Source organism: Mastigoproctus giganteus, chromosome 2 (assembly GCF_048544385.1).
Source record: "Mastigoproctus giganteus isolate SK-2022 chromosome 2, ASM4854438v1, whole genome shotgun sequence".
NCBI lineage: Eukaryota > Metazoa > Arthropoda > Arachnida > Uropygi > Thelyphonidae > Mastigoproctus > Mastigoproctus giganteus.
Genome location: NC_143576.1, coordinates 191,901,854 through 191,928,873, shown reverse-complemented (window position 1 = coordinate 191,928,873; position 27,020 = coordinate 191,901,854). Strand labels below are relative to the sequence as shown.

Here is a 27,020-nt window from a genome sequence, read left to right as displayed (position 1 = left end):
TAAACTAACTGGTCTGTAATTACTCATGTCACCCTTCGATCCCCCTTTGTGAATTGGGGATACATTTGCACATCTCCAGTCTGTGGGAACCTCCCCTGAGTCCAAGGACGCTCTCATAATTATGGCTAAGGGTTTGCTTAGTTGCTTTGCCGCCTCCTTTAATATAACTGGATAGATTCCATCCACCCCAGGTGCTTTTCTTATGTTTAACTTCAACAATTTCTCCTCCACTTTGCTTTCAGTTATTACAAAATCATTAAGTATCCTGCTACAATTTGATAACCTTCTGCCATTTTCAAACCTTAATAATTCCTCATGTGTGAATGTAGATACAAAATAATCATTCAGTTTGTTTGCTATCTGAGCAGGATCATCAACAGTCGAACCATCGATGTCAAGTGGACCAATCAGATTCATCCCCTTCCTTTTAGAGTTTATATAAGTAAAGAAATCCTTGCTGTTTTTCTTAGCATCTTTTGCCAAGGATTTCTCATAATCTGCCTTCGCCTGCCTAACCTCCTTTGTCACCTGATTACAGACTAGCTTATATCTGCCATAGGCTTCTGAGTCGCTTGATAATTTATATGCATCCCATGCATTTTTCTTCTCTATTACAAGTCTCATTAGTTCATTAGATAACCATTTAGGCCTAAACCTTGAACAATATTTCTTAATAGGTATGAAACTTTTAGTAGCTTCCACGATTAATTCCTTGAATGCTTCCCACTTAGAATTTACTGTTGGTAACATCGTCAGTTTATCCCACTGTACAGAATTTAAAAACTGTCGGAGACCATTGTACTCACCTTTATGGAAGCAAAAACCCTTTCCTTTACCCCTGATGGTAATTAAATCTTTAAGTAAATCCCACATCAGTACACTGTGATCACTGCCACCTAGTGGTTCCTTTATCTGCAAATTCTTAATACACAAATGATCACTGCTGATAACCAGATCAAGAGTATTACTTTCTCTGGTTGCCTCTCGAACATGCTGCTGCAGAAAACAATCATCCAATAAATCCACAAAAGTCTGACTAGTGTGTGTGACCAACCCACAAGTTTCAGTCAATATCTGGGAAGTTAAAATCCCCCATTATAAGACATTCTGATTTACTAGCCCACTCTATTTCTCTGTACAATTGTTCATTGTACTGATTCGAGTCATTAGGCCAAGAACACACTCCTACTCTTATTTTTGCTTTCGCAGTGCTTATGTCACACCAAACTGACTCAACAGTGCACTGTTCATCTATATCAACTGGATGCACTTCTTTTGATTTTATGTTTTTCTTAATTAACAGCATAACAGCTCCTCCCTTTCTATCCTGTCTATCCTTTCTGTACACCTTGTACTCCCCAAATTCCAGTTCAGCATTCCTTATATCTGTGTGACACCACGTCTCTGATATCCCAACAATATCCGCCTTTGATGTTTTGACCAACACTTCAAATTCATCAAATTTATTTACTATACTTCTAGCATTGGTATACGTGCTCCTACTCCTATTCTTAGTTACCCTAACACATCCCATATACCCACCTATTTTTCTGAGGGCTGATGACCCTCCTATGTGTGTGTCCTGTGGCACAATTTTAACGATTAGACACCTTTTAATTGACTGTCCAGATTTTAGCAGCACCCGTTTTACCGCTTTTAATCATCTGACTGAACCTTATACAGTCAGTCAGATTTTATCTGACAATGACAACGTGTCTGCTGTTTTTAACTATTTTAAATCAATAAAAGTTTTTAATTGTATTTAAAATTTATGTCATTGTTATCTCTTTATTGGTTTATTTTTTATATATACGTGTTATTATATATCTGGACATGGTGGCCTAACTAGTTAGGTCACTGAATGTTTTAACTTTTTATAATATGACCGGTAATTGGCGCATTATAGCCTCAGTTGCTGATGCGCCAATATAATCCCAAACAAACAAACAAACCCACCTATTTCAGGATGACTGCCATCCGTCCCTGAAACCCCCAACACCCCACGCTCCAGGTCGCTACTTATTCTAATAGAAGTTGTGCAAGAATCACCTTCACCTCTGCCTACGGCTACTGTTAAACTATTAGTCCGTGTATCCTCCCAAGCTAGCAGTTTTCCGACCCACCTAACACTACCTCGATAGCATCAGCAAATATTCTTGCACCCTTTCTATTTAAGTGTATCCCAACCCTATAGAAGCAGTCTCTCCTGTTCTGCAACTAATCAACATCCTTTTACTTCCAACTTCAAACTCACAGAATGAACTTTTCTTCTTCCTCATTTATTAATTCAACTTCTGTTTTCTGGAACAACCTTCCTTCATATGTATTTCCTGAAAATTGCGATCTACAGAAGTTCAGGTCTAATGTCAACAAATATCTTCTTTCATCTTCTCATCCTTCAACCTATGCATGGTACTAAGTACTATAGGTTCAAATACCTCTAATGTTTGGAGTTTTCAAAAAAAAAAAAATTAAATAACCTGTCATTGACAGTTAAATTAAATTCTTTTAAAAATGATTTATAAGCATTTGAAAATAGATATTGACTCATCATTCACACTTAGTAGAAAATTAAGCACCATAATTTGTTAAGGGAAATTCATTAAAAACTGACACAATATTATAATTATAGAAAAAAAAAATCTCTTTCTTGTTTTTCACAAGGTACAATGCTTCCTGAGGATCGCAAAAAATTGTGGGAACAGAAAAGAGTATTTTTTCTTACCCCACAAATTATGGCTAATGATCTAAGTAGGCGTAATTGTCCGTTACTTCAAGTAAAGTGTGTAGTGGTCGATGAAGCTCATAAAGCTTTAGGAAATCATGCTTATTGCCAAGTAAGTAATTGAAAGTTTAGTACATAAAACTGATTACAACAGAAAATCTGCATTCTATTTATTGTTTGAGTGGAATGTAGGTTTTGTTTTAAAGTTGTAATGATAGGCTAATTTGAATGAATAAGTTTCACCCTAGAATGATTTTTAATATTTGAGAAAATGTCTTTAATATTCCAGAAAAGTTTTTAAATGTAAGTTAATCTGAATTTTCATTAGAACCTTGACTATAGGTTTGAGTTAGGTCTTCTTGAAGTAACTACTTTTGCATTGTGTGTGCGCGCTTCGCAATTTTAGAATCCTTTAACATGTAACAGGATGCTTAAGCATTTAAAATAATTGCTTAAGAATAACTTATTGACAGAATAATTATAATAAATATATATAATATAAGAACAGAATAATTAAACATTAAGCATTTAACAAGTTGAATTGTTTCTTTAGACTACTTATTTAGAGAAGACAATTTCTATTTGCAATCTTTCTGCCAATAAAAATTCTTTATATTTTTTAAATGTGTTTATCTAATAATGGAATGGCAAAATAGCTAATTTAATCAAAAATATTTTAATATCTTCTGTCGTTATTCTGTCTACTATTGAGAAACAGAACTATAACATTTACTTCTGTTTAATAGAAAAATAGTTACAAAAATTTATGATGAAATACTTAAGCTTTAAGAAGATATAGAAAGAGAAGTTTTTGTTTAACCTCTCTAAAACAAACAAACCAACCAAAAAACACTTCTTCTTCTGCTTCACCATCATCATAGACCTGCCTGGACAGGGGACAGGTTCTAAAATAATATAACACCAGAAAATAAACTTCTATAGAAAGGCTTTCTATAGTCAGGAGACCTCTCCCGAATCCAAGCATGCTCTGATCATTATGACTAAGGGTTTGCTTACCTCCTTTGCTGCCTCCCTTAATGTAATTGGATAGATTCAGTACACTCCAGATGACTTTTTTATGTTGATCTTCAAAAATTGCTCCTCCACTTTCCTTTCAGTTATCACAAAGCCATTTAGCTCCTGGCTAGAGTTTGATAAACTTCTGGCATCCCCTTCCCTAATGAATTCCTAATGTGTGAATGGATGCAAAATACCTATTCAGTTTGTTCACAACCTGAGCAGGGTCGTCAACAGTTAACCCATAGACATCAAGTATAATAGTGGCATGTGATGCAAGAAAGCAAGTGTATGAGCTTATGCAGCATCAGCCAAAAAAAAAAATCACACCATTCCCTCCAAATGCCTGTCCAGTTCCTCCTTAAATTTATTCAACCTATCAACTTCCACGACAGATGGAAGTTTGTTCCAGCAATTAACCACCCGCTGGCTAAAGGCAAATTTCCGCACATCTATTCTATATCTGTCTTTTCTTAATTTGAATTTATGCCCCCTTAGGTTCGTAATCTGAACAAGTGGAAGGATCCCATCAGAATTCAGCGTGCTGAACCCATTCAAGGCCTTATACGCCTCAATCAGATCACCGCACAGGTGCCTAGTCTCCAGCTACTGTAATTTGCAGAACTTAAGCCTCTCTTGGTAAGAGGATCCCTTCATTCCCCTCACCAATCTTGTTGCCCTTCTCTGTACACGCTCAAGTAAATCTACATCCTTCCTAAAATGAGGCCTCCAGACCTGTACGCAGTACTCAAGGCGTGGCCTGACCATTGCCTTATACAGAGGGACAATCACCTCCTTTTTCCTGCTAGCAAAATTCCTATATATCATTGACAAAACCCCATGACCTGCCCTGGCAGCCTGTCTGCATTGCTCAGAAAACTTCATATCTGCCTGCACAATTACTCCCAGGTCTTTTTCATTTTCTACCACCTTAAGTGTAGTACCACACAGTTGGTACGTTCTATGGGGTTACTTCTACCCATATGCAGTACTTTGCATTTGTCAAGGTTAAACTTCAGTTGCCACTTCTTAGCCCATCTGCCCAAATTATCTAGATCCTGTTTCAGTAGCACACTACCATTACTGTCATTAACAACCCTGCCAACCTTTGTATCATCTGCAAACTTCGACACTAAGCCTGATATACCTTCATAAATATCATTGATAAATATACAAAACAGCAGTGGACCCAACACCGAACCCTGTGGGACTCCACTAATAACATTAGTCCACAAAGAGCAGCACCCATTGATTACCACCCTCTGTCTTCTCCCACTTTTTTTTTTTTTTTTTTTTGATAGTTGTTGGCGCATCAGCTTCTGTGGCCATAATGCACCTCCCAAGGTTTTTGCAGTACTTTGATCCAAGCCCGAGGTGGGATTTGAACCTGCGACCTTTGGGTTGCTAGGCAGGCACTTTACCCACCCGGCTAGCCTGGTCAGCCTTCTCCCACTTAACCATCCTTTTATCCATTGTAGCAACTTACCCTTAATACCATTCTGCTCCAATTTGTACAATAGTCTTCCATGCGCAACAGTGTCAAAAGCTTTCCTGAAATCCAAATATATGATATGAAAATTATTTTTTGCATCCAGTTCCTTTGTAACCACATCATAATAATCAATCAAATTTGTCAGACAAGACTTTCTCTTATCAAACCCATGCTGTGTCTGAATTATTGCTGCAGTCTTGTCTAGATGATCCTCCAATGCATCTTTAACCAGTGACTCCATTATTTTACCCAGACAGAAGTTAAACTAACTGGTCTGTAATTACTCGTGTCACCCTTCGATCCCCCTTTGTGAATTGGGGTACATTTGCACATCTCCAGTCTATGGGGAAACCCCCCCCGTGTCCAAGGATGCTCTCATAATTATGGCTAATGGTTTGCTTAGTTGCTTTGCCGCCTCCTTTAATATAACTGGATAGATCCCATCCACCCCAGATGCTTTTCTTATGTTTAACTTCAACAATTTCTCCTCCACTTTAAGTGGCCCAATGTGATTCAACCCCTTCTTTCTACTGTTAATATAAGCATAGAGGTCTTTGCATTATTTGCCAAAGATTTCTCATAATCTGCCTTAGCTTGCCTAACCTCCATTGTGACTTGATTACAGGCTAATTTATATCTACCATAGGCTTCTGTATCACCTGATAATTTATATGCATCCCATGCACTTTTCTTCTCTGTCATGTGTCTCAATAGTTCGTGTGACATCCATTTATGTCTAAGTCTTGAACAGTATTTCTTTGTTAGTGTGAAAAGCCTAGTAGCTTCTTTGATTACTTCCCTGAATATTTCCCATTTAGAATTTGCTGTTGGTAACCTCATCAGTTGGTCCCACTGTGCACAATTTAAAAACTATCTGAGATCTCTGTAGTCACCCTTACAAAAGCAAGAGCCTTTTCCATATACCCTTGACAGTATTTATGTCTTTAATTAAACTCCCCATTAGCACTCTGTGGCCACTGCCACCCAGTTGGTCTTTTACTTGCAGTTTATTAATGCACGAAGAATCACTGCTGATAACCAGATCAAGAGTTTTGCTTTCTCTTGTTGCCTCTCTAACATGCTGCTATAGAGAACAGTCATCTAAGAAATCCACAAAAGTCTTGCCAATGTATGAGTGACCAATCCACAAATTCCAGTCAACATCTGGAAAGTTAAAATCCCCTATTATGAGACATTCTGATTTGCTGGTCCACTCTATTTCCCTGTATAGCTGTTTGGTATACTTATCACAGTCATTAGGCCTATAACACCCTCCTACTCTTAATAATTTTGTTTTCCCAGTGTTTATGTCACACCAGACTGACTCAACATTGCACTGGCCACCCATGTTAATTGGATACACTGCCTTAGATTTAATATTCTTCTTAACTAAGAGCATAACCAACTCTCCACTTTCTGTAATATGTTTTTGGAGGCAAACATTGACAACCTGGTAACTGGTAACATGCCAGGTGGCTGGGCAGATATCCTGTTGGTTAGCTCAGGATTCCTGGACAATTTCAGACCACCAAGCCTTAACCTTCAGGATGTCCTGCACTCACTCTCAACAAATATGTGATAGCAAATGCAGATTGGAACAACTACTCAGCTTTTCTGGAAACCTTCAAAGCCCTTCTGGATTTAGAATGATCTGACCATACTGATCCTAACAGACATCAACAACTTGTAACCACTGTCATCACAAACGCCTGCAATCAGAGCCTTAAAAGATTAAACCTACTCCCCAAGGTGGTCTCTGAAACTGCAGCACCTTTGGCGAGAGGTAAATACTAGACGAAAGGTGTTCTGGCAAGCCAGAAGATCTTGGCCCCCGCCAGAGGTAGAGACTGGTGGGGGCCAAGTTATGATATTAAGTTATGTCAGATTCATTGCATTTAACTCTCCATAGCTTAGTAGTCAGGAGCAGGAGTTCAATAGCACGCTCTTTGAGTAGATTGGTGTTCAAGCCCCTGACTACTAAATATGGTTGATCTGCCAACCCACTGAGCGAGCATGGCAGTTCATAGCCCATTCAAAGCATTCAAAATTGATTCTTATAACAGAACGTATGACAATGATGAAAGGTAGTGCAGTTTCCATTATAAAAATCAATTTTGAATGCCTTGGTGATATTTTTCTAAAGCACATTTCTGGAGGTCATTACCATAAAACAATTTGCATTTTCTGGTTAATTGGAGTTTTCTGTTAATGCAATCTATTATAAACAGGTAGTAAACTCGATCTTATTGCATTTGCGATTATACCGATAACTGGAATTCTGTGGGTTTTTACGTTACAGTATTATGGTGAAATGAGTTCCCCTTCACTGAAATTTTCAATGATATAAAAAACAAATAAATTTTCAGAATCTTCTCTTCATTCCTATTTACTTATTACAATGGTGAAGAGAAAGGGATCAATGGAAAGTGCAAGTGCTGGCAGTGGTAGGAAATGAAACAAAATTAATTTAGAAATGAAGATGATTAATTAAGAACGAAGCAGGACAAAGTTTGTCATCTATTGCACGGAATTAGGTCTTGCTGCTTCAACAGTGAATACTATTTTAAGGGACAGTGTGCATATAAAAGAACATGTTAAAGGATCAACAGTGATCACAAAACAGCATTCAGGTGCTATATTGAAGATGTAAAATGTATCAATAATATGGATGGAAAATCAGATTTAGAAGCAAGTACCCCTGAGTCCAATGGCCATTCAAGCAAAAGCAAGAAGTATTTATGAAGATATTAAGGATAAGTATGGCGAACCCCAAGCCAAGTTCGTGGCAAGCAACGTGTGGTTCAAGCATCAAGCTGGTTTCCAAAAAATTAAAGTATGCAGTGAAGTTGCTAGTGCCGATTCTGCAGCTGCAAAGAAATTTTGTGATGTGTTGGAAACACCCCTTCTAAATCTCTACAGCTCTCAACTTCTGCAGTGTCGTGCTTATCAGCTGGAGAGTTAATTCTGGCAACAATGCTCGAAAGGTAAAACTTGCTAACGTTATTCCTGTCTCCTATATCCCTTTTTGTAATTTTATAATTTTGAAATTTTTGCAATTTTGTACACTTCTGTAATTTTTCCTACACATGAGATAAAAAAATTGAATAAATAATTTTATTTATGTTCGTCGAACATTTCTTTTTTGCTTCAATCAAATTTAATCAAATTTGCGAGTGCTGCATAAGCATTTAGGGAAATTCTGACTTATGTAGGGTCCTGCGGAACGCAACCCTTACTTAAGTCGGGGAGTGGCTGTACTTTAGAAAATTATTTAACTTAGTCTATTAATATATGATATTAATGCTATTGCTGTTTTATACAATTAGTCATTATGTGCACATGAAAGTATAATTTTTAGATTAATGCATATAATGGTGTGGGTTTGGAAAGTATGTGAGATCAGATGAATTGTTTAGTTGCATTATAGGCAGATTAAGCCTATATGGTGTGGACTAATGATATGTGCCTAAAGGTGCAATTTAGTAACAAAATATATGCTTATGTTTAATGCTAAAACCTAAAACTAATGCTAACACTAATATATTCTTCCACCCCATCAGAGGCTTTGAGCTGAGAAATGACCAAACAATATGAATGGGTCATGCATATCCATTTCTGTTGTCAACAACAGAAGCTGGATTTTTAATTTAATTTTGTTAATATTGCATTTAAAAAAAACACCATTCAGATGTTAGGATGCATTTTAGTTCTTGGAATGGTACTGAATGGGAATTAGCATTAATAGAGGGATATGATTTAAGAAAGCAAGCTTATACAGCCAGCAAAAAAAAAAAAAAAAAAAACCCCTTCCCATTTCACCCATCCATTCGTTCCAAATGTTTGTATAGTTCTGTCTTGAATTTATTTAAGCTATCAATTTCCACAACGACAGATGGAAGTTTGTTCCAGCAATCAACTACCCGCTGGCTAAAGGAAAATTTCTGCTTATCTATTTGACAACTTTCTTTCCTCAATTTCAGTTTGTGCCTCCTCAGGTTTGTAATCTGAGCAAGAGGAACAATCCCATCAACATTGAGCCAGCTCAATCCATTCAAGGCCTTATACACCTCAATCAGATTGCCTCGCAGGTGTCTAGTCTCCAGACGCTGCAATTTGCAGAATTTAAGCCTTTGTTCATAAGAGCATCCCCTTTACCCCCCTCACCAGTCTTGTTGCCCTTCTCTGTACTTGTTCTAGCAACTCTACATCCTTTCTAAAATAAGACTTCCAGACCTATACACAGTACTCAAGTTATGGCCTGACCATTGCCTTATACAAGGGGATAATCACTTCCTTATCCCTGCTCGCAAAATTCCTGTATATCATTGACAAGATCCCACGACCTACTCTGGCAGCCTGTCTACACTGCTCAGAAATCTCCATATCTGACTGCACAGTTACCCCCAGGTCTCTTTCATTCACCACTGCTCTGAGTATAAAACACCCGATTGGTACATTTCTCTTGGGTAACTACTACCCATATGCAGTACTTTGCATTTGCCAATATTAAACTTCAGTTGCCACTTCTCAGCCCATCTGCCCAACTTTTCCAGATCCTGTTGCAGCAGCATACTGTTATTAACAACCCTCCCAACCTTTGTATCATCTGCAAACTTTGACATTAAGCTTGATGTACCTTCATCAATATGATTTATAAATATAAAAAACAACAATGCCAAACCCTGGGGAACACCAATAATAACATTAGTCCACAAAGAGCAGTGTCCATTGATAACTGCTCTCTGTCTTCTCCCACTCAACCATCCTTTTATCCATTGTAGCAACTTGCCCTTAATGACATACTGCTCCAATCTGTACAGTTGTCTTCTGTGTGCAGCAGTATCAAAAGCTTTCCTGAAATCCAATTATATGATATCAAAAATGTTTTTTGCATCCAGTTCCTTTGTGACCACGTCATAGTATCTAACCAAATTGGTCAGAAACAAGACTTTTCCAAATTTAAAGGAATTAAGGTAGTATACTGAGTAGTCTGATAACAACTTCAGTCCTCCTTCATCAGGACAAATGGAAGTAAACAAAAGGAAATTTACCGGAAATACATTTTGCAAAATTTTTGAATGTAAAATTAAGGTTGGCACTCTATTTGATGGTAATTTGTTTCCCTTTAACCCCATAGGTAATAAGAGAACTTCTGAACTACACAAATCATTTCCGAGTTCTTGCATTGAGTGCTACTCCTGGTAGTGATTTAAAGGTAAGTTGACTTAAAGATGTAGAACTTTTTAAATTTTCTGAAGTTCTCTGAAACTAGAAACTACACTAGTTTTGAATCATAAGAAACACACTTACTTTGTAACATATCCTTCTCGTTTATCGTAAACATGCAATAAATGGATCATTACATACCCCAAAGATGACACTTGATTTCATATGCTGCATGCAAATTAACATGGCCTGGATTCAAGATGCTCTAGCCTAACTGGCAACTTCACTTTATAAGAGAGAGCAAGCAATTGGGTTCATTCCTTGTTCGGTACCATCTTCTCAAATTTTTGCACAGCTATTGGAAAGGCTTGGCTGGTCATTCTGGTTTAGCCTAATTGGCCCACTTATACCTACCAACACTCTGGATTTATACAGAGAATCTGTCTTTTGGACTCATTTTGACCCCCTTTGTCTCTTCATAACACAGTTTTCAGAAAAAAAATAGTAAACTTATGGCTTTGCTCTTAAATTTGGAATTTTTTAAAAATTATGCAAATTTCTGATTATTTTTATTAACAAATTGGTTATCAGGTATGCTGGTCTGTATTTGCATGAAGTTTGTGGAACTTGGAATACACTTAATGTTGTTCTCTGTTATGTATGACTTCAGCTTTCATTGTACATTTTTTTGTGTGTATGGTGTGAAGGTAATTAATGCCAAGGTGCCAAAGAAATATGACATAAAATTTTAAAAGGCATATGCAAGATTTACCATGTATTTTGAAATCTTGAAAAGTAACATGTTTGCTTTGTGTACTATATTTAGATGTGATATTTCAGTTTCCAGTGGTAGGAAACGTGGTGTAAGCTGACATTTGCAAACAAATAAGCATGTAATGTATTTAGTATTAGTATTAGCCACATGGTGCAGGGCTTATGACTATGGCTTATGCTGCACCAGCCAAAAAAAAATAAGATAAAATAAAATAATAAATAAAAAAAAATTAAAAAAAGAATAAAAAAAAATAAAAAATAATAACTAGGGGGCTTTGCCCCTGCTTGCTTTGCTAGCCAACCCCCGTGCATGCTTTTTTACATAAAATGAAGAGGTATGACGGAGTAAGTTAAATCGTTTCTATGTAAAAGACACACCTGTTGAATCGCACCGATCGATATCTAATCAGGAAATGACCTATGTAATTATTTACCTGTGCATTTGTAGTGACATAATTGCCCCGCCCACTTGTACTACAGGACTCGCATCCCTCTTCGCCCATTGGCTACCCCATCCCCCCACAATGCGGCATTCTCAAGGTGGAATAAATATCACTATGTAATTATTTACTTGCATTTACATAGGTCACATAGGAAAAGGCCTTTTGCTTCGAGTTCCATAATGCATGAGGAATATTGTTGCATACGAAAGAGCAGGACTAAAATACAGTCAGTCCTCATATAGCACGATAGTTGTGTTCCTAGAAACCCTCGTGCAATATAAACAACAGACCCAATGGGAAAAATAGGGTTAGGTGCCCACCACCCAAGATTGAACACACATTTGTTACCAAACACAATAAATTATCGTAATAAAATACTTGCATATTTTATTACGATTATTACGTAATAAAATATTGCTAATGCTTTTGCTTCTATCGTAAGCAGACTTGTTTTTTGTTTGATTTATTATCCAAACAGATGACAGCTGTTCCATCTCTTCCAATTCTTTGTATCTTAATCTAATGGATTTTAATTACACTTTGAGTTGTTCCTGCTATGAAAGTTGTTTTTATTTTCTCTGCATTCTTTGTAATTCTTGGCGTTGCCTCATTTAGGCCTGTAGCACGTGCACAATATCACATGGTCTTTCATTTTGCTCAAAGCGTTTCACAATTTCATATTTTTTCTCTATCGACAGAGGCGAACTGTCCATAAGCCTTACTAGGGAAACACCGGTGGGCTGGAGGCCGGTGTGATTTTGGCCATAAACGCTAGTGAGGCCACTACAAATTTTCCCAGGTAAGAATTTTTGACCCAGTCTGCCTCTGTTTATCGATATTGCTTTTCTTTTTCTCTCTGAATCTGTAGTGTCTTCACCAGAGGGCTTCCTTTTCACACCTTTTAAGTATTTTACTCATTTTTAGGGAATAAAGCACAATTACAAAATGAGGTGGCACACTTGATACACATAAACAAAGCTGCACGCGTGTAGCAACTAAATAAACAAACCGTAAAGGCAGAGACACATTATGAACACCTCACATTTTACTAAAGCACATTTCTGGGGGTTACTACCATAAAACAATAAAAACAATTTCCATTGCGTTCCTGCTAGTGGAATCTGTTATAAAAGGGTAGTAAACTCGATCTAATTGCATTTGCGATAATATCGATAGCTGGAATTGTGTGGGTTTTTACGTTATTATGGTGAAATGTGTTTCCCCTTCACTGATGTAAAAAACATAAATACATTTTCAGGATCTTCTCTTCATCCCTATTGTGTTGCGTTCAGTTGGAGTGATTCCGTGTTTGACTGCTATTTCTTGTAAACACAAAGACAAATCGTGCATAAGCAAATTCAGTTCGTGTTATATACGATATTGTTCCCCTATTTATAAATCGTGTATGATTGAATTCGTGTAGTGTAAACACGTGTTATACGAGGACTGACTGTATTTACAAACTATGCAAATATTTAAAATATTTACAAAATACTAAACTATATCGGGTCCTTCATCAGCTGACATTACAATGGAACATCAAATGATGCCAGGTGTGGTCATGTATTAGACAGTACGTGCACAAAGGTGGTGAACGTTCTAGAGGCAGTTGTCTTTCAATGGAAGACAGGTGCCTCCGTAGCAAAGTGGGAAGGAGTAGCAGTGCGTAGCACACTCTTCTTGATTAGACCAGGGTTTGAGCCCATCACCACCAAATACGGAGAATGCAGAAAGGTCAGCGAATGACCACCGCATATCCCAGAGCAATATGGCCTTAGTTGCTAATGCTCCAAAAAAAAAAACAAACAAACAACAATTAATGGAAGACAATATAAACATTTACCTGCACATTTGTAGTGACGTAATTGCCCCCCCCCCCCTTCTTCCATTGGCTCAAATAAATATCACTAGGAGGAAAACTTTTTTAATGCATAGAGGATAAGAAAATTAAAAAAAATAATAATAATAATTAATAAGAGAAAAGGTATTAGACAACCTATGCATTTCCCCCCTCCCATTGGTAATTATCCAGCTGACCTTTGAATTTCCCCAAACTGTCAGCCTCTACCACCCATGTAGGTAACTTATTCCAGTAATTTATAACTCTCTCTGGCTAAAATAAAACTTCCTGCAATCCATTCTAAACATCTCATCCTGTAACTTAAAATTATGCCCCCTAGTTCTAGAATCATTTATAACTGAAAATTTCATCCTCATTTATTTTACTTATGCCTCTCAGAGCCTTGAACATCTCAATCAAGTCTCCTCTACGATGCCTAGTTTCCAAGGCCCTGGAGGGAATGTGCAAGGCTCAAGGGGTAAAAATTTTTTTCAGCGTGGTCTGTACTTGTTAACAGGAGAGACTGCTTTTACAGAGATGGGATACACTTAAATAGAAAGGGTGCAAGAATATTTGCTGATGCTATCGAGGCAGTGTTAGGTGAGTCGGAAAACTGCTAGCTCTGGGGATTCACAGACAAAAAGGTTAAACTTAGCTGCAGGCAGAGGTGAAAGTGATTCTTGCACTACTTCTATTAGAATAAGCAGCAGCCTGGAGCGAGGGGTGCGGGGTTTCAGGGACTGATGGCAGTCATCGTGAAACAGGTGGGTATATGGGATGTGTTAGGGTAACTAAGAATAAGGATACGTGCATGTATACTTGCATATATACCAATGCTAGAAGTATAGTAAATAAATTTGATGAATTTGAAGTGTTGGTCAAGACATCAAAGGTGGATGTCTTCAAATTGTTGGGATATCAGAGACGTGGTGTCACACAGATATTAGGAATGCAGAATTGGAATTTGGGGAGTACAATGTGTACAGAAAAATAGACAGGATAGGAAGGGAGTAGGTGTTATACTCTTAATTAAGAAAAACATAAAATCAAAAGATGTGCATCCAGTTGATACAGATGAACAGTGGACTGTTGAGTCAGTTTGGTGTGACATAAGCACTGCAAAAGCAAAAATAAGAGTAGGAGTGTGTTATAGGCCTAATGACTTGAATGAGTACAGTGAACAATTTTACAGAGAAATAGAGCGGGCTAGTAAATCAGAATGTCTTATAATGGGGGATTTTAACTTCCCAGGTATTGACTGGAAACTGTGGGTTGGTCACTCACACACTAGTCAGATTTTGTGGATTTATTGGATGATTGTTTTCTGCAGCAGCATGTTCGAGAGGCAGCCAGAGAGGGTAATACTCTTGATCTGGTAATCAGCAGTGATCGTTCATATATTAAGAATTTGCAGATAAAGGAACCACTAGGTGGCAGTGATCACAGTGTACTGATGTGGGATTTACTTAAAGATATAATTACCATCAGGGAAAAAGGAAAGGTTTTTGCTTCCATGAAGGTGAGTACAGTTGTCTCAGAAAGTTTTCAAATTCTGTACAGTGGCATCAACTGATGATGTTACCAACAGTAAATTCTAAGTGGGAAGCATTCAAGGAATTAATCGTGGAAGCTATTAAAGTTTCATACCTATTAAGAAATATTGTTCAAGGTTTAGGCCTAAATGGTTATCTAATGAACTAATGAGACTCTTGACAGAGAATAAAAATGCATGGGATGCATATAAATTATCAAGCGACTCAGAAGCCTATGGCAGATATAAGCTAGTCTGTAATCAGGTCACAAAGGAGATTAAGCAGGCGAAGGCAGATTACGAGAAATCTTTGGCAAAAGATGCTAAGAAAAACAGCAGGGATTTCTTTACTTATATAAACTCTAAAAGGAAGGGGATGAATCTGATTGGTCCACTTGACATTGATGGTTCAACTGTTGATGATCCTGCTCAGATAGCAAACAAACTGAATGATTATTTTGCATCTACATTCACACGTGAGGAATTATTAAGGTTTGAAAATGGCAGAAGGTTTTCAAATTGTAGCAGGATACTTAATGATTTTGTAATAACTGAAAGCAAAGTGGAGGAGAAATTGTTGAAGTTAAATATAGGAAAAGCACCTGGGGTGAATGGGATCTATCTAGTTATATTAAAGGAAGCGGCAAAGCAACCAAGCAAACCTTAGCCATAATTATGAGAGCATCCTTGGACTCGGGAGGTTCCCACAGACTGGAGATGTGCAAATGTATCCCCAATTCACAAAGAGGGATCGAAGGGTGACTCGAGTAATTACAGACCAGTTAGTTTAACTTCCGTTCCGGGTAAAATGATGGAGTCACTGGTTAAAGATGCATTGCAGGATCATCTAGACAAGACTGCAGCAATAATTCAGACACAGCATGGGTTTGTTAAGGGAAAGTCTTGTCTGACAAATTTGATAGGATATTATGATGTGATTACAAAGGAACTGGATTCAAAAAATAATTTTGATATCATATACTTGGATTTCAGGAAATCTTTTGACACTGTTGCATAGAAGACTACTGTACAAATTGGAGCAGAATGGTATTAAGGGTAAGTTGCTACAATGGATAAAAGGATGGTTATGAGGGAGAAGACAGAGGGTGGTAATCAATGGGTGCTGCTTGTCATGGACTAATGTTATTAGTGGAGTCCCACAGTTCAGTGTTGAGTCCACTGTTGTTTTGTATATTTATCAACGATATTGATGAAGGTATATCAGGCTTAGTGTCGAAGTTTGCAGATGATACAAAGGTTGGCAGGGTTGTTAATGACAGTAATGGCAATGTGCTATTGCAACAGGATCTAGATAATTTGGGCAGTTGGGCTAAGAAGTGGCAACTGAAGTTTAACCTTGACAAATGCAAAGTAATGCATATGGGTAGAAGTAACCCCAGAGAAATGTACCAACTGTGTGTTACTACACTTAAGGTGGTAGAAAATGAAAAAGACCTGGGAGTAATTGTGCAGTCAGATATGAAGTTTTCTGAGCAATGCAGACAGGCTGCCAGGGCAGGTCATGGGGTTTTGTCAATGATATATAGGAATTTTGCTATCAGGGAAAAGGAGGTGGTTGTCCCTCTGTATAAGGCAATGGTCAGGCCATGCCTTGAGTACTGTGTACAGGTCTGGAGGCCTCATTTTAGGAAAGATGTAGATTTACTTGAGCATGTACAGAGAAGGGCAACAAGATTGGTGAGGGGAATGAAGGGATCCTCTTACCAAGAGAGGCCTAAGTTCTGCAAATTGCAGCGGCTGGAGACTTGGCACCTGCGTGGTGATCTGATTGAGGTGCATGAGTCCTTGAATGGGTTGAGCACGCTGAATTCTGAAGGGATTCTTCCACTTGTTCAGATTATTAAACTAAGGGGGCATAAATTCAAATTAAGGAAATACAGATGTAGAATAGATGCGCAGAAATTTGCCTTTAGTCAGCAGGTAGTTAACTGCTGGAACAAACTTCCATCTGTCGTGGAAGTTGATAGGTTAAATAAATTTAAGGAGGAACTGGACAAACATTTAGAGGGAATGGTTGTGTGAATTTTTTTTTTTTTTTTTTTTGGCTGATGTTGCATAAGCTCATCACTTGCTTTCTTGAATCACATGCCACTACTACTACTTCAAGCTGTGCAACGCACATATTTGAAGTCTTTCCTCATATGGAAGCGGTGCCTCCATAGCCAGGTGGGCAGGAGCAGTAGTGCATAGCACACGCTTCTTGATTAGACCGGGGTTCGAGCCTGTGCCCACCAAATACAGAGGATGCGGAAAGGTTAGGAAATGACCACCGCATATCCCCAGAGCAGTATGTCCTTAGTTGCTAATGCTCCTAAAAACCAAATAATAACAATAACGTATGGAAGCCCTTTTGCCAGTCTTACTAGGCTAGTTACCCGTATTTGGACCCTTTTAACAACCACAATGTCTCTCTTTAGGTGCGGTCTCCATACTTGAACACAGTATTCCAAGTGTGGTCTAATAATAGCCTTATATAATGGGATTATAATTTTCTTATCTCTACTAGCAATTGTTTGATAAATCATCGATAGGACACCGTGGGCCTTCCTTGCAACCAGTCTTTCCTTCGTCGGATTACTGTTTCAAAACTTCTGATGTCAACGTTTGCTCAGATCGTGTCAGTGAAATTATTCTTGCAGGAATGGAATCCTTTATCCCACACTCCACTATAAAATCTCGTCCTTTATCTAAACCTTGGTTTTCCAATAAATGTGCTAAGACTGTTCAAGAGAAGAATGTTGCATATCGTAATTGGCTTGTTTCTAATTCTTCAGTTTCATTTTCTGCCTACACCAAAGCTCGCAACAATTGTAAAGCAGTTATTAATCCGTCCAAACTAGAGTTTGAACAGGCTAAGAGTAGAAAACTTGCTTCTTGCCCTAATGGTAGCCGAGCATTCTGGTCAATTGCCAAAGCTATTGGCAGCAACTTTTGCCCATCTCTGCTCCCACCTCTGTTCAAACCACATGGTTCTGTTGTCACTTCAGCCAAGGATAAAGCTGACCTGCTAGCATCCCATTTTCCTTCCAGCTCATGTATTAATGATCTTGGTAAAACACCTCCCACCATTCCCAACACGCTCCATTCAATGCCTCCTGTGGTCTTCCGTCCAAAGGATATCAGAAGGATTTTGATGAATCTTGATGCTAAGAAAGCTCCAGGCCCTGATGGTATTTCTCCACTTGTTCTCAAAACCTGTGCTCCTGAACTTACTCCTATTCTTTGCCTCCTTTTTTCACTTTCTTATTCCAAAGGTGTTTTTCCTTCTGCTTAGAAATTTACTCATATCCAGCCAGTTCCTAAAAAGGGTGACAAATCTCTCCCATCCAATTATCGTCCCATTGCAATTACTTCTACTCTTTCTAAAATAATGGAGAAATCAATTAACCGCCAATTCTTAAACTACCTAGAAACCTTCTGTCTGATCAACGATCGCCAGTATGGATTCCATCAGTGTCGATCCACTGGTGATATTCTGGCTTATGTTACCCATTTATGGACTAATTCAATGGAAAGGTTCGGTGAAACACAAGTAGTTGCTGTTGACATCTCAAAGGCTTTTGATCATGTTTGGCATAAAGGTCTTCTAAACAAGCTTCCATCTTATGGTTTGCCAACTGTTTTTAGTAATTGGTTATCCAGTTTTCTCTCTGATCGCTCACCAAGGGTGATGGTAGATGGCTCTCTGTCTTCTAACTTCTCCACTAATGCCAGTGTCCCCCAAGGTTCAGTTCTTTCCCCCACTCTTTTCCTCTTGTATATTAATGACCTTCTTCCATTGACTGGAAATCCTATCCATAGTTTTGCCGATGATAGCACATTGCATTCCACTTTCCATTTTGAGAAACCTTGTCCTGCTCAGTCAGCTTCAACTTCTCGAAAATCTGCTACCAATTCCTTAAATGCTGATCTTCAGGTAATTCTCCAGTGGGGCAAAGACAACTTAGTTGATTTCAATTCTTCTAAAACTCGGTCTTGTCTTATATCTCACAAAAAAAGATTCTTCTGCTCCTATGCTTATCTTTAGTGACACTCCGATTTCTAGGCAAAATGATATATCTCTTTTGGGGATTACCCTGACTTCTAATCTCTCTTGGCACAAGCACATTACAAATATTGCTTCCTCTGCATCTAAAAAACTTGGGTTTCTCTTTCGCTCTCGGCGTTACCTTTCTTCCAAACAGCTGCTCACTCTGTACAAATCGCAAATCCGCCCTGCCATGGAATATTGTTCCCACATCTCGGGTGGTGCCCCCAAAACCTCTCTCAGGCTTCTTGATTCAATTCAGAAGAGGGCAGTTAGGTTAATTAATGATTCATCTCTAACAGAGTCTCTCCACCTGCTTTCTCATAGACGTACTGTTTCTGCTGCTTGCCTCTTCTACAGATACTTCCATGGGCACTGTTCTTCTGAATTGGCTTCTATAATTCCTGCTCTCTCTTTAAAAACAGTCCGAACACGTGCCGCCACCAGCCAACATCCATTTACTGTCCAACTTCAAACCCACAGAACCAACTTTTCATCTTCCTCATTTATTCATTCAACTGCCGTTTTCTGGAACAACCTTCCTTCGTACATATTTCCTGAAAATTACAATCTACAGAAGTTCAAGTCCAATGTCAACAAATATCTTCTTTCGTCTTCTTAACCTTCAACCCAAGCACGGTACTAAGTACTATAGGTTCTAATACCTCTCAGGTTTGGGGTTCACATAAAAAAAAAAAGTCTACAATGCTTGGAAAACTTCATGTCTGACCGTATCTGTGTTACCAGGCAATACTAGGTGGTAGATGACTCTCATCAACCGGTGCAATACTACCATTTGTTTATTGGAGGCTTGAAGTGGTGGAACCCATGTTTAGTCTCAAGAGCTAAGTTCCCGTCAATTCTTCCCCTTCTCTTCCATCATGCAGTATGACTGATGACTTTTGAGGTTATGATGGACATCATGGTGAGATCCAATCTGCCTTCCTTACATTTCGAGGGTACAGGTCTAAAACAGTGTCCGCACGCTGGACACTAGTTAGTACACTGGACCGAATCTATTGGTAACTCTTTATGAGGCTTCTGGATCATCTGATGTATAATATTTCTACCTCTATTCTGCCAGATAGTGACTGGAGGCCGAGTAGTGTGTATCGGGGGGGGGGGGGCATTGTCGAGGCCACGTTATGTTAAGGATCTGGGTATATTCTTACCATGTGTATGCCATATCCGAAAATTTCATTACTTCATACAGCATGCCTCCCACTTTTTCTTACTATTGAATACACCATGAATTGTCAAACTAACAGAGTAAGCTTATCTGCGAAAAGATCTAAACTTCCCAAACATTTAGTTTATTTCACAAATATATGTGGTCTCAGTTCTAATCTCAATGATGTCCATTTGCACTTGCAGTCTGCCAAACCGCATGTACTTTTTCTGAAAGAATCTCAGTTATCGGTTGATTCAACTACTGCTCATCTCACTTGTTTATATTATTCGCTGTATGATTCCTTTCACCTCAAAGGTGGTACTTGTGCATATGTCCGTTCCGATATTCCCTGTCAGAGACTTGGTAATTTGGAATCTCCTTTTTTTCGATCTTCTCTGGCTTAAAATCTCTCTACCTCATTCTGTCAAATTCACCTGTTGTCTCTACCGTTCTCCCAACTCTACTAACCACTTGGAGCTCTTTGACTTCCTCTCTTTGCAACTTGACTTTCGCCAGTCCAACTTTCCTAACAGTGAGGTACTTTTCCTTGGTGATTTTAACGTTCTCAAATCCAGCTGGCTTCGTTTTCTAGTCACACTGACCCAGCTGGTCGAGATGCTGAGGCTTTTTCAATTACTAATGACCTTGCACAGATTGTTCATTTACCTACAAGAATACTGGACAATCCTAACCATACAGCCAACACGCTTGATCTTTTTCTTACAGACAACCTTTCTAAGTACATGGTCGAAGTGAGTGGTCCTTTAGGTACCTCATCACAATTTGGTGATAGTCTCTTTTCCAGTGGAGCCTTTATCTCATGGATATTCCCAACCTCGTGTTTGGCATTACAAGAATGCAAAATGGGATGATCTGCAAAATTTATTTTTTTCTTTTCCTTGGTTGGATTACTGTTTCAAATCTTCTGGTGTCAACGTTTGCTCAGACCATGTCAGTGAAATTATTCTTGTAGGAATGGAATTCTTTTTCCCACACTTCACTTCTAGATATCGTCCTTTATCTAAACCTTGGTTTTGCAATAAATGTGCTAAGGCTGTTCAAGAGAAGAATGTTGCATATCGTAATTGGCTTGTTTCTAATTCTTCAGTTTCATTTTCTGCCTACACCAAAGCTTGCAACAACTGTAAAGCAGTTATTAATCAGTCCAAACTAGAGTTTGAACAGGCTAAGAGTAGAAAACTTGCTTTTTGCACTAATGGGAGCCCAGCATTCTTGTCTTTTGCCAAAACTATTGGCCGCAACTTTTGCCCATCTCTGCTCCCACCTCTGTCAAAACCTGATGGTTCTGTTGTCACTTCAGCTAAGGATAAAGCTGACCTGCTAGCTTCCCATTTTTCTTCCAACACATGTATTAATGATCTTTGTAAAATACCTTGCACCATTCCCAACATGCTCCATTCAATGCCTGCTGTGGTCTTCCTTCAAAAGGAAGTCAGAAGGATTTTGATGAATCTTGATGCTAAGAAAGTTCCAGGTCCCATTGGTGTTTCTCCACTTGTTCTTAAAACTTGTGCTCCTGAGCTTACTCCTGTTCTTTGCTGCCTTTTTTCACTTTCTTATTCCAAAGGTGTTTTTCCTTCTGCTTGGAAATATGCTCATATCCAGCCAGTTCCTAAAAAGGGTGACAAATCCTTCTCGTCCAATTATCGTCCCATTGCAATTACTTCCAATCTTTCTGAAGTAATGGAGAAATCAATTAGCCGCCAACTCTTAAACTACGTCGGAACCTTCCATCTGATCAACAATCTCCAGTATGGATTCCTTCATCCACTTGTAATGAAGGAATCCATACTGGAGATCATCCTTTAACCACTTGTGTCAATCCACTTGTGATATTCTGGCTTATGTTACCCATTTATGGACAAATTCAATGGAAAAGTTCGGTAAAACATAAGCACTCGCTCTTGACATCTCAAAGGTTTTTGATCTGCAGCCAGGTCAAAGGTTTTTGATCTGCAGCCAGGTCAAAGGTTTTTGAACTGGTTGCAGACCACAAGATGGTAGCTTGCTTTAGGACCTTTGTGCCAAAAATGACCAAAACCATAGAAATGTTGAAAGCATATTCTTTGATTTTTTCAACCTTTTCTATGAAATTTGTTTCACTGAATAAGAGTAACATTAGCCAAGATATCAGCAGTAACTGAAAATATATTATCTTGAAACCATCCATATTGGTTTTAAACCATATTGGATGGTTTCAAGTTAATGGATTTCTCCATTACTTTGGAAAGGGTTAAGGTAAATGCAGTAGGATTATAATTGTGGATTGTAAATGCAGTAGGATTGTAATCTGTTTTAGGAATTGTCTTTATATTATAAAATTTCCATGCGGGTGGAAAATTACCAGGGGAATAAGGAGTATAAAAATATGGCACAAAACATTATCTCTTTAATATAAGTTTTAAGAACAAATGGGGAAATGCTGTCAGCACCTGGAGACTTCTTGGTATCAAGATTGTTTAGGGTTTTTCAAATCTCTTTCTGTTGGTAAATCAAGTGATGCATTGAGTGGGATGTATTTGATGTGGTAGGAGAAGATATCAAGGTCATCAGTATAAATGTTAGATGAAATTAATTGCTAATAACCTAGCATATCTTTAGATCAGGGTGCAGTAGACCCATCAGGAGGTAACAGAGAGGTATGAATGGACATATTGGAAAATTAACTGATAAACCAGTTTTGAATCTCTAAGAGTGCTTGACAAAACTGATCATATATGAATATGATCAGTTTTGCCATATATGAATTATTAAGTACCATAATTAATGGAATGACATCATTTGTATAAGAAGCAAAATTAGTTTTGAGCTTTAAAAATGGAACAAATATTGAAGAAGAAAGTAGTGAAAGGAGAGGAGTGACCCCTTGAGGATCTCTAGAAAAATTTATTTGAAAAAAATATTGGAAAGAATCCAAAAATAAAATTAACTTGTCAGAAAAATTAATTGAAGAAGTTTAAGAAATGCACCAGATAATAATATTGTAGCAAAACAGAATAGAGTTGCTGTAGAGGATAGGTCTAAGAAAACTGAATGAATGTTTTCTCTTTTTTAATGTGGATTATATAGATTCCAGAAATAAGTTAACTGAGACATATCTTGGCAATTATTTTAGATAATGCATAATGAATATCACACAACATACATGCAATAATAATATACAACAGATTGCTTTATAGTTTCTATAAAAACGTTATAAAGAATTGCCTATGGAAATTTAAGTGTCTTGATGAGAGCTTGTGCTTTACAGGAAACATTTGCATTATCATCTTTACAAGCAATTTTTCAAATAATTTTAGCATGACAGATACTACAACTTTGGACAATTGTCACTAACTTTTTTAGCACGGAAGCCTACTCATTCCTAACTTTTGAAATAAGTGGGATTCTGTGTGTAACTCAGAGCTTTGTCAGACCCATGGCCAGAAATCACAGAATTAATTAATATTAAAATATGTCCAGAATAAAAGGGAAAAAAAAGTAAAATTTTAAACCAACATTAGGAATTTCTTCACCTGATCCTGTAATAGAATTTAATGGATATTTATCACCCTGTTTGTTTGGCTTCTTGTTGACCAAAAGAATTGATGTATAATTGTAAAATATTTACATCAGAACTCAGTAACTGCATTCAGTCTGTTTAAGAAAAGAAGCTTGAGAAAAGCACCAGATAATATTGTAGCAAAACAGAATAACCATTTTAATGGGAAATGGTTAATAAGGGAAGAACAAGCAATTTTAGATGAAAAATTCCTCTTGCCTTATCTGGATGAACCCTTCTAAAAGTAAAATCAGATAAAGTAACTTCATTAGCATTAAAACAAACTGTTTTGTAGGTTCTGTAAAAACTCTATAAAGAATTTTTCATGTGTAATTTCTTAACTGTCTTGAAAGCCTGCTTTTCATGCCTAACCATTGTCAATCATATGAAATCATATATACATAATCATAAGATGCTGTCAGTCCTGCCAGATTCTACATTTGGAAAATAATAACTTGAGAGTGTAATTTATTACACTAGGTGGGGTGAAGCTGAAGTATGTAAATGAGGTAAGAGAGACTTGAGTGTCATAATATAATCAGACAAAGGTTACCATGCAGAGTAAGATGAGCATGGTACCTTATCAGTGATCTACCTTACTTTTACGTATAGGAAGATGGAAATTATAGTTCTGTTGTTATGCAGGTCAGTGGAGAGAATGCATTTGGTATATCATGTTTAGGTGTGGAGGTTGGATGAAAAACATCAAGCTTGTTAGGGTTCAAAGATGAATGACTGGATGATAGACATTGGCAAAAATATTAACGGGATAACGATATGAGAAGAGACTACAGAGATCTGCTCTTTTTAGTCTCAAAAATTTTGCTCTTTTTTTTTTTTCAATCAATGTTTAGGCTGGGTGCAAGTTAAGGCTGTTTCAAAAAAGAGTAAAAAAAAATTACAGATGCTCATTTCTGATCATTAGCCACAGTGTATTTCATTGTAAAGTAGATATATTTTTAGAAGGGGACAGGAATTTGCTGACCACTTCATTTTTCTAGTGAGCTGTTTTTCAGGAAATAGGACTTTAACAGGATTTTTTCACAGGTTACTGTGTGTTACAGATAAGCATGAGTTCAAGCATTTTTACAATAGTACATGATAAAGGTGCGTGCCATTTTGATATTACGAGGAGTAATCGTTTAATTCGCTGACTGGTGCAAGATCTTATCTTAATTATAATCATTTGAATCTGTGGAGTTCTCCTTCTTGAAGTACTCTCCCTTGAACTTTACACACTTTTTCCATCTTTGTACTCACACATTAAATGCTTCTTGCAAGCCATTTTTCAAAAGATTGCAAAGCGCTTCTGTTATCGCTCTGCAAGCACCGTTGTGTCGGATGTGAAACACTTGTTTTTCAGTGCTTTCTTCAGACGTGAAAACAAGAAGAAATCACATGGGGCTAAGTCTAGTGAATAAGGGGGATGTGACAGAACCTTGACACCTATGGCAATGATCACTAGCTGCACAATATTAGCCGTATGGGGCCTGACATTGTCTTGATGGAGAAACCACTTCACACCGGAAAGTTCTTGATATTTCTCATGAATGGCATGGCAAAGTTTGAGTCTGAGAACCTCAGAGTATGCTTCCTTATTCATAGTTGTTCCACAAGGCACAAAATGTGTAACAAAAAACACAAGAACCATTTGTTTGTCAGCCAAACTAGAAGCTCAATTTCTTAGGTCTTGGTGAATCACAATGCTTCCACTCACTTGACTATTGTTTTGTCTCTGGATCATAGTGAAAAATCCAAGTTTCATCACAAGTCACTATTCGAGTTAAGAAGTTTTGACCCTGTTTTTAAAAACGATTCAGTATTTCTTTGCACAAGTCAACTCTTTGTTGTTTTTGTTCTGGAGTTAAATTGTGTGGAATCTGGCAGGCACAGATTCGAGACATTTTGAGATGATCTTTACAATACTGTGAGCAATACCATATGAAATGGACATTCTAACAGCAAATTCATGCACAAAGTATAATTTACCTGTCTTCCAAAATTTCCTGGGGCTTTTGCAATTTTCTCAGGAGTTGTTGAGAAGGAAGGTTGACCAGGTCTTGGGTCATCTGCAACGGACCCATGGCCTTCGGTGAATTGCTTGTGCCATTTAAATATGGCTGTCCTACCAAAACGCTCAATACCATATGTTTCATCTCTTTAACTGTTTCCAATGCATTTAAGCCCCATCTGACACAATAACAAATCATGTATCACTGTTCAATCTGTATGTTCTACATGATACTTGCTTCAAAATGAAGCTAAATTATGTAGCTAAAAAAAACTTCACGCAACACTAGCTCGACAAGTACTGGCATGTGCTCACAGAGCCTGCTCAGTAGCAATATGGGAGCGTGCCTCTAGTGGCAGTTATGGAAAGTTCGTGTGGTAAACATGAATTAATTGATCACTGTTCGTATATCAAAATTTGCTTATCTACTATTGCATTATTTTGTAGAACTGTGCAATTACAAATTGTGTTGTTATATATTCATGTAGTGCAATACTGCATATGTATAGTTTATGAAATTTTTAAAATTATTTTTATGTATTTTGAATAATTTTTCACAAGGGTATTTATCTAAATTCTTATTTGGTACTTATTCGTAAATTTTAAAATTTATCCTAAAGGCAGTACATCAAGTACTAAGAAATTTACTGATTGCACATGTGGAATTACGAACAGAAGATTCTCCTGACATTCAGCCATATGTTTATGGTAAAGACGTTGAAAAACTGGTTGTACCTCTTGGACAAGAGCTTCTTTCTATTAAAGAAAAGTTTCTAGGAGTAAGTGCAGAATATTTATTGTTCTAGTAACTTTGTTTTTTTAGTTTTAGACAAGAAACAAAACAGGTTTTAGAAGAAAATCAAACATTTATTATACACTTGCTCACCTTATTTGGTCAACCCTAGTCTTAATGTCAGTGATTATTTGATGATAATATTTAACATTTTGATTATATTCAACATATTTACTTGACTGAAAAATATTTATCACCTCCCATATAGAATAGTAGTCAGATTTCAAAGAAAATATTCATGAGGTACATTTATTGCACTTGCATATAGTTTATTTGCTGCCCTAAGAATACATTTAAAATTTAGCCTAAAGGCAGTAATTAAATATTAAGAAGTTTTGATCAACCCTAGTCTTAATGTCAGTGATTATTTGATGATAATATTTAACATTTTGATTATATTCAACATATTTACTTGACTGAAAAATATTTATCACCTCCCATATAGAA

General features: G+C 37.5%; 1 protein-coding gene across 1 annotated transcript in view; it reads left to right on the top strand.

The window, feature by feature from the left end:
• Positions 1-27,020, top strand: part of LOC150089865 (Fanconi anemia group M protein homolog) — a 95,362-nt gene that overhangs the window by 34,368 nt on the left and 33,974 nt on the right. The window contains exons 3-5 of the mRNA XM_090390115.1: positions 2,665-2,837; positions 10,372-10,449; positions 26,401-26,559. Coding sequence (XP_090246241.1) covers positions 2,665-2,837; positions 10,372-10,449; positions 26,401-26,559 — 410 coding nt within the window. The remainder of the gene's footprint in view (positions 1-2,664; positions 2,838-10,371; positions 10,450-26,400; positions 26,560-27,020) is intronic.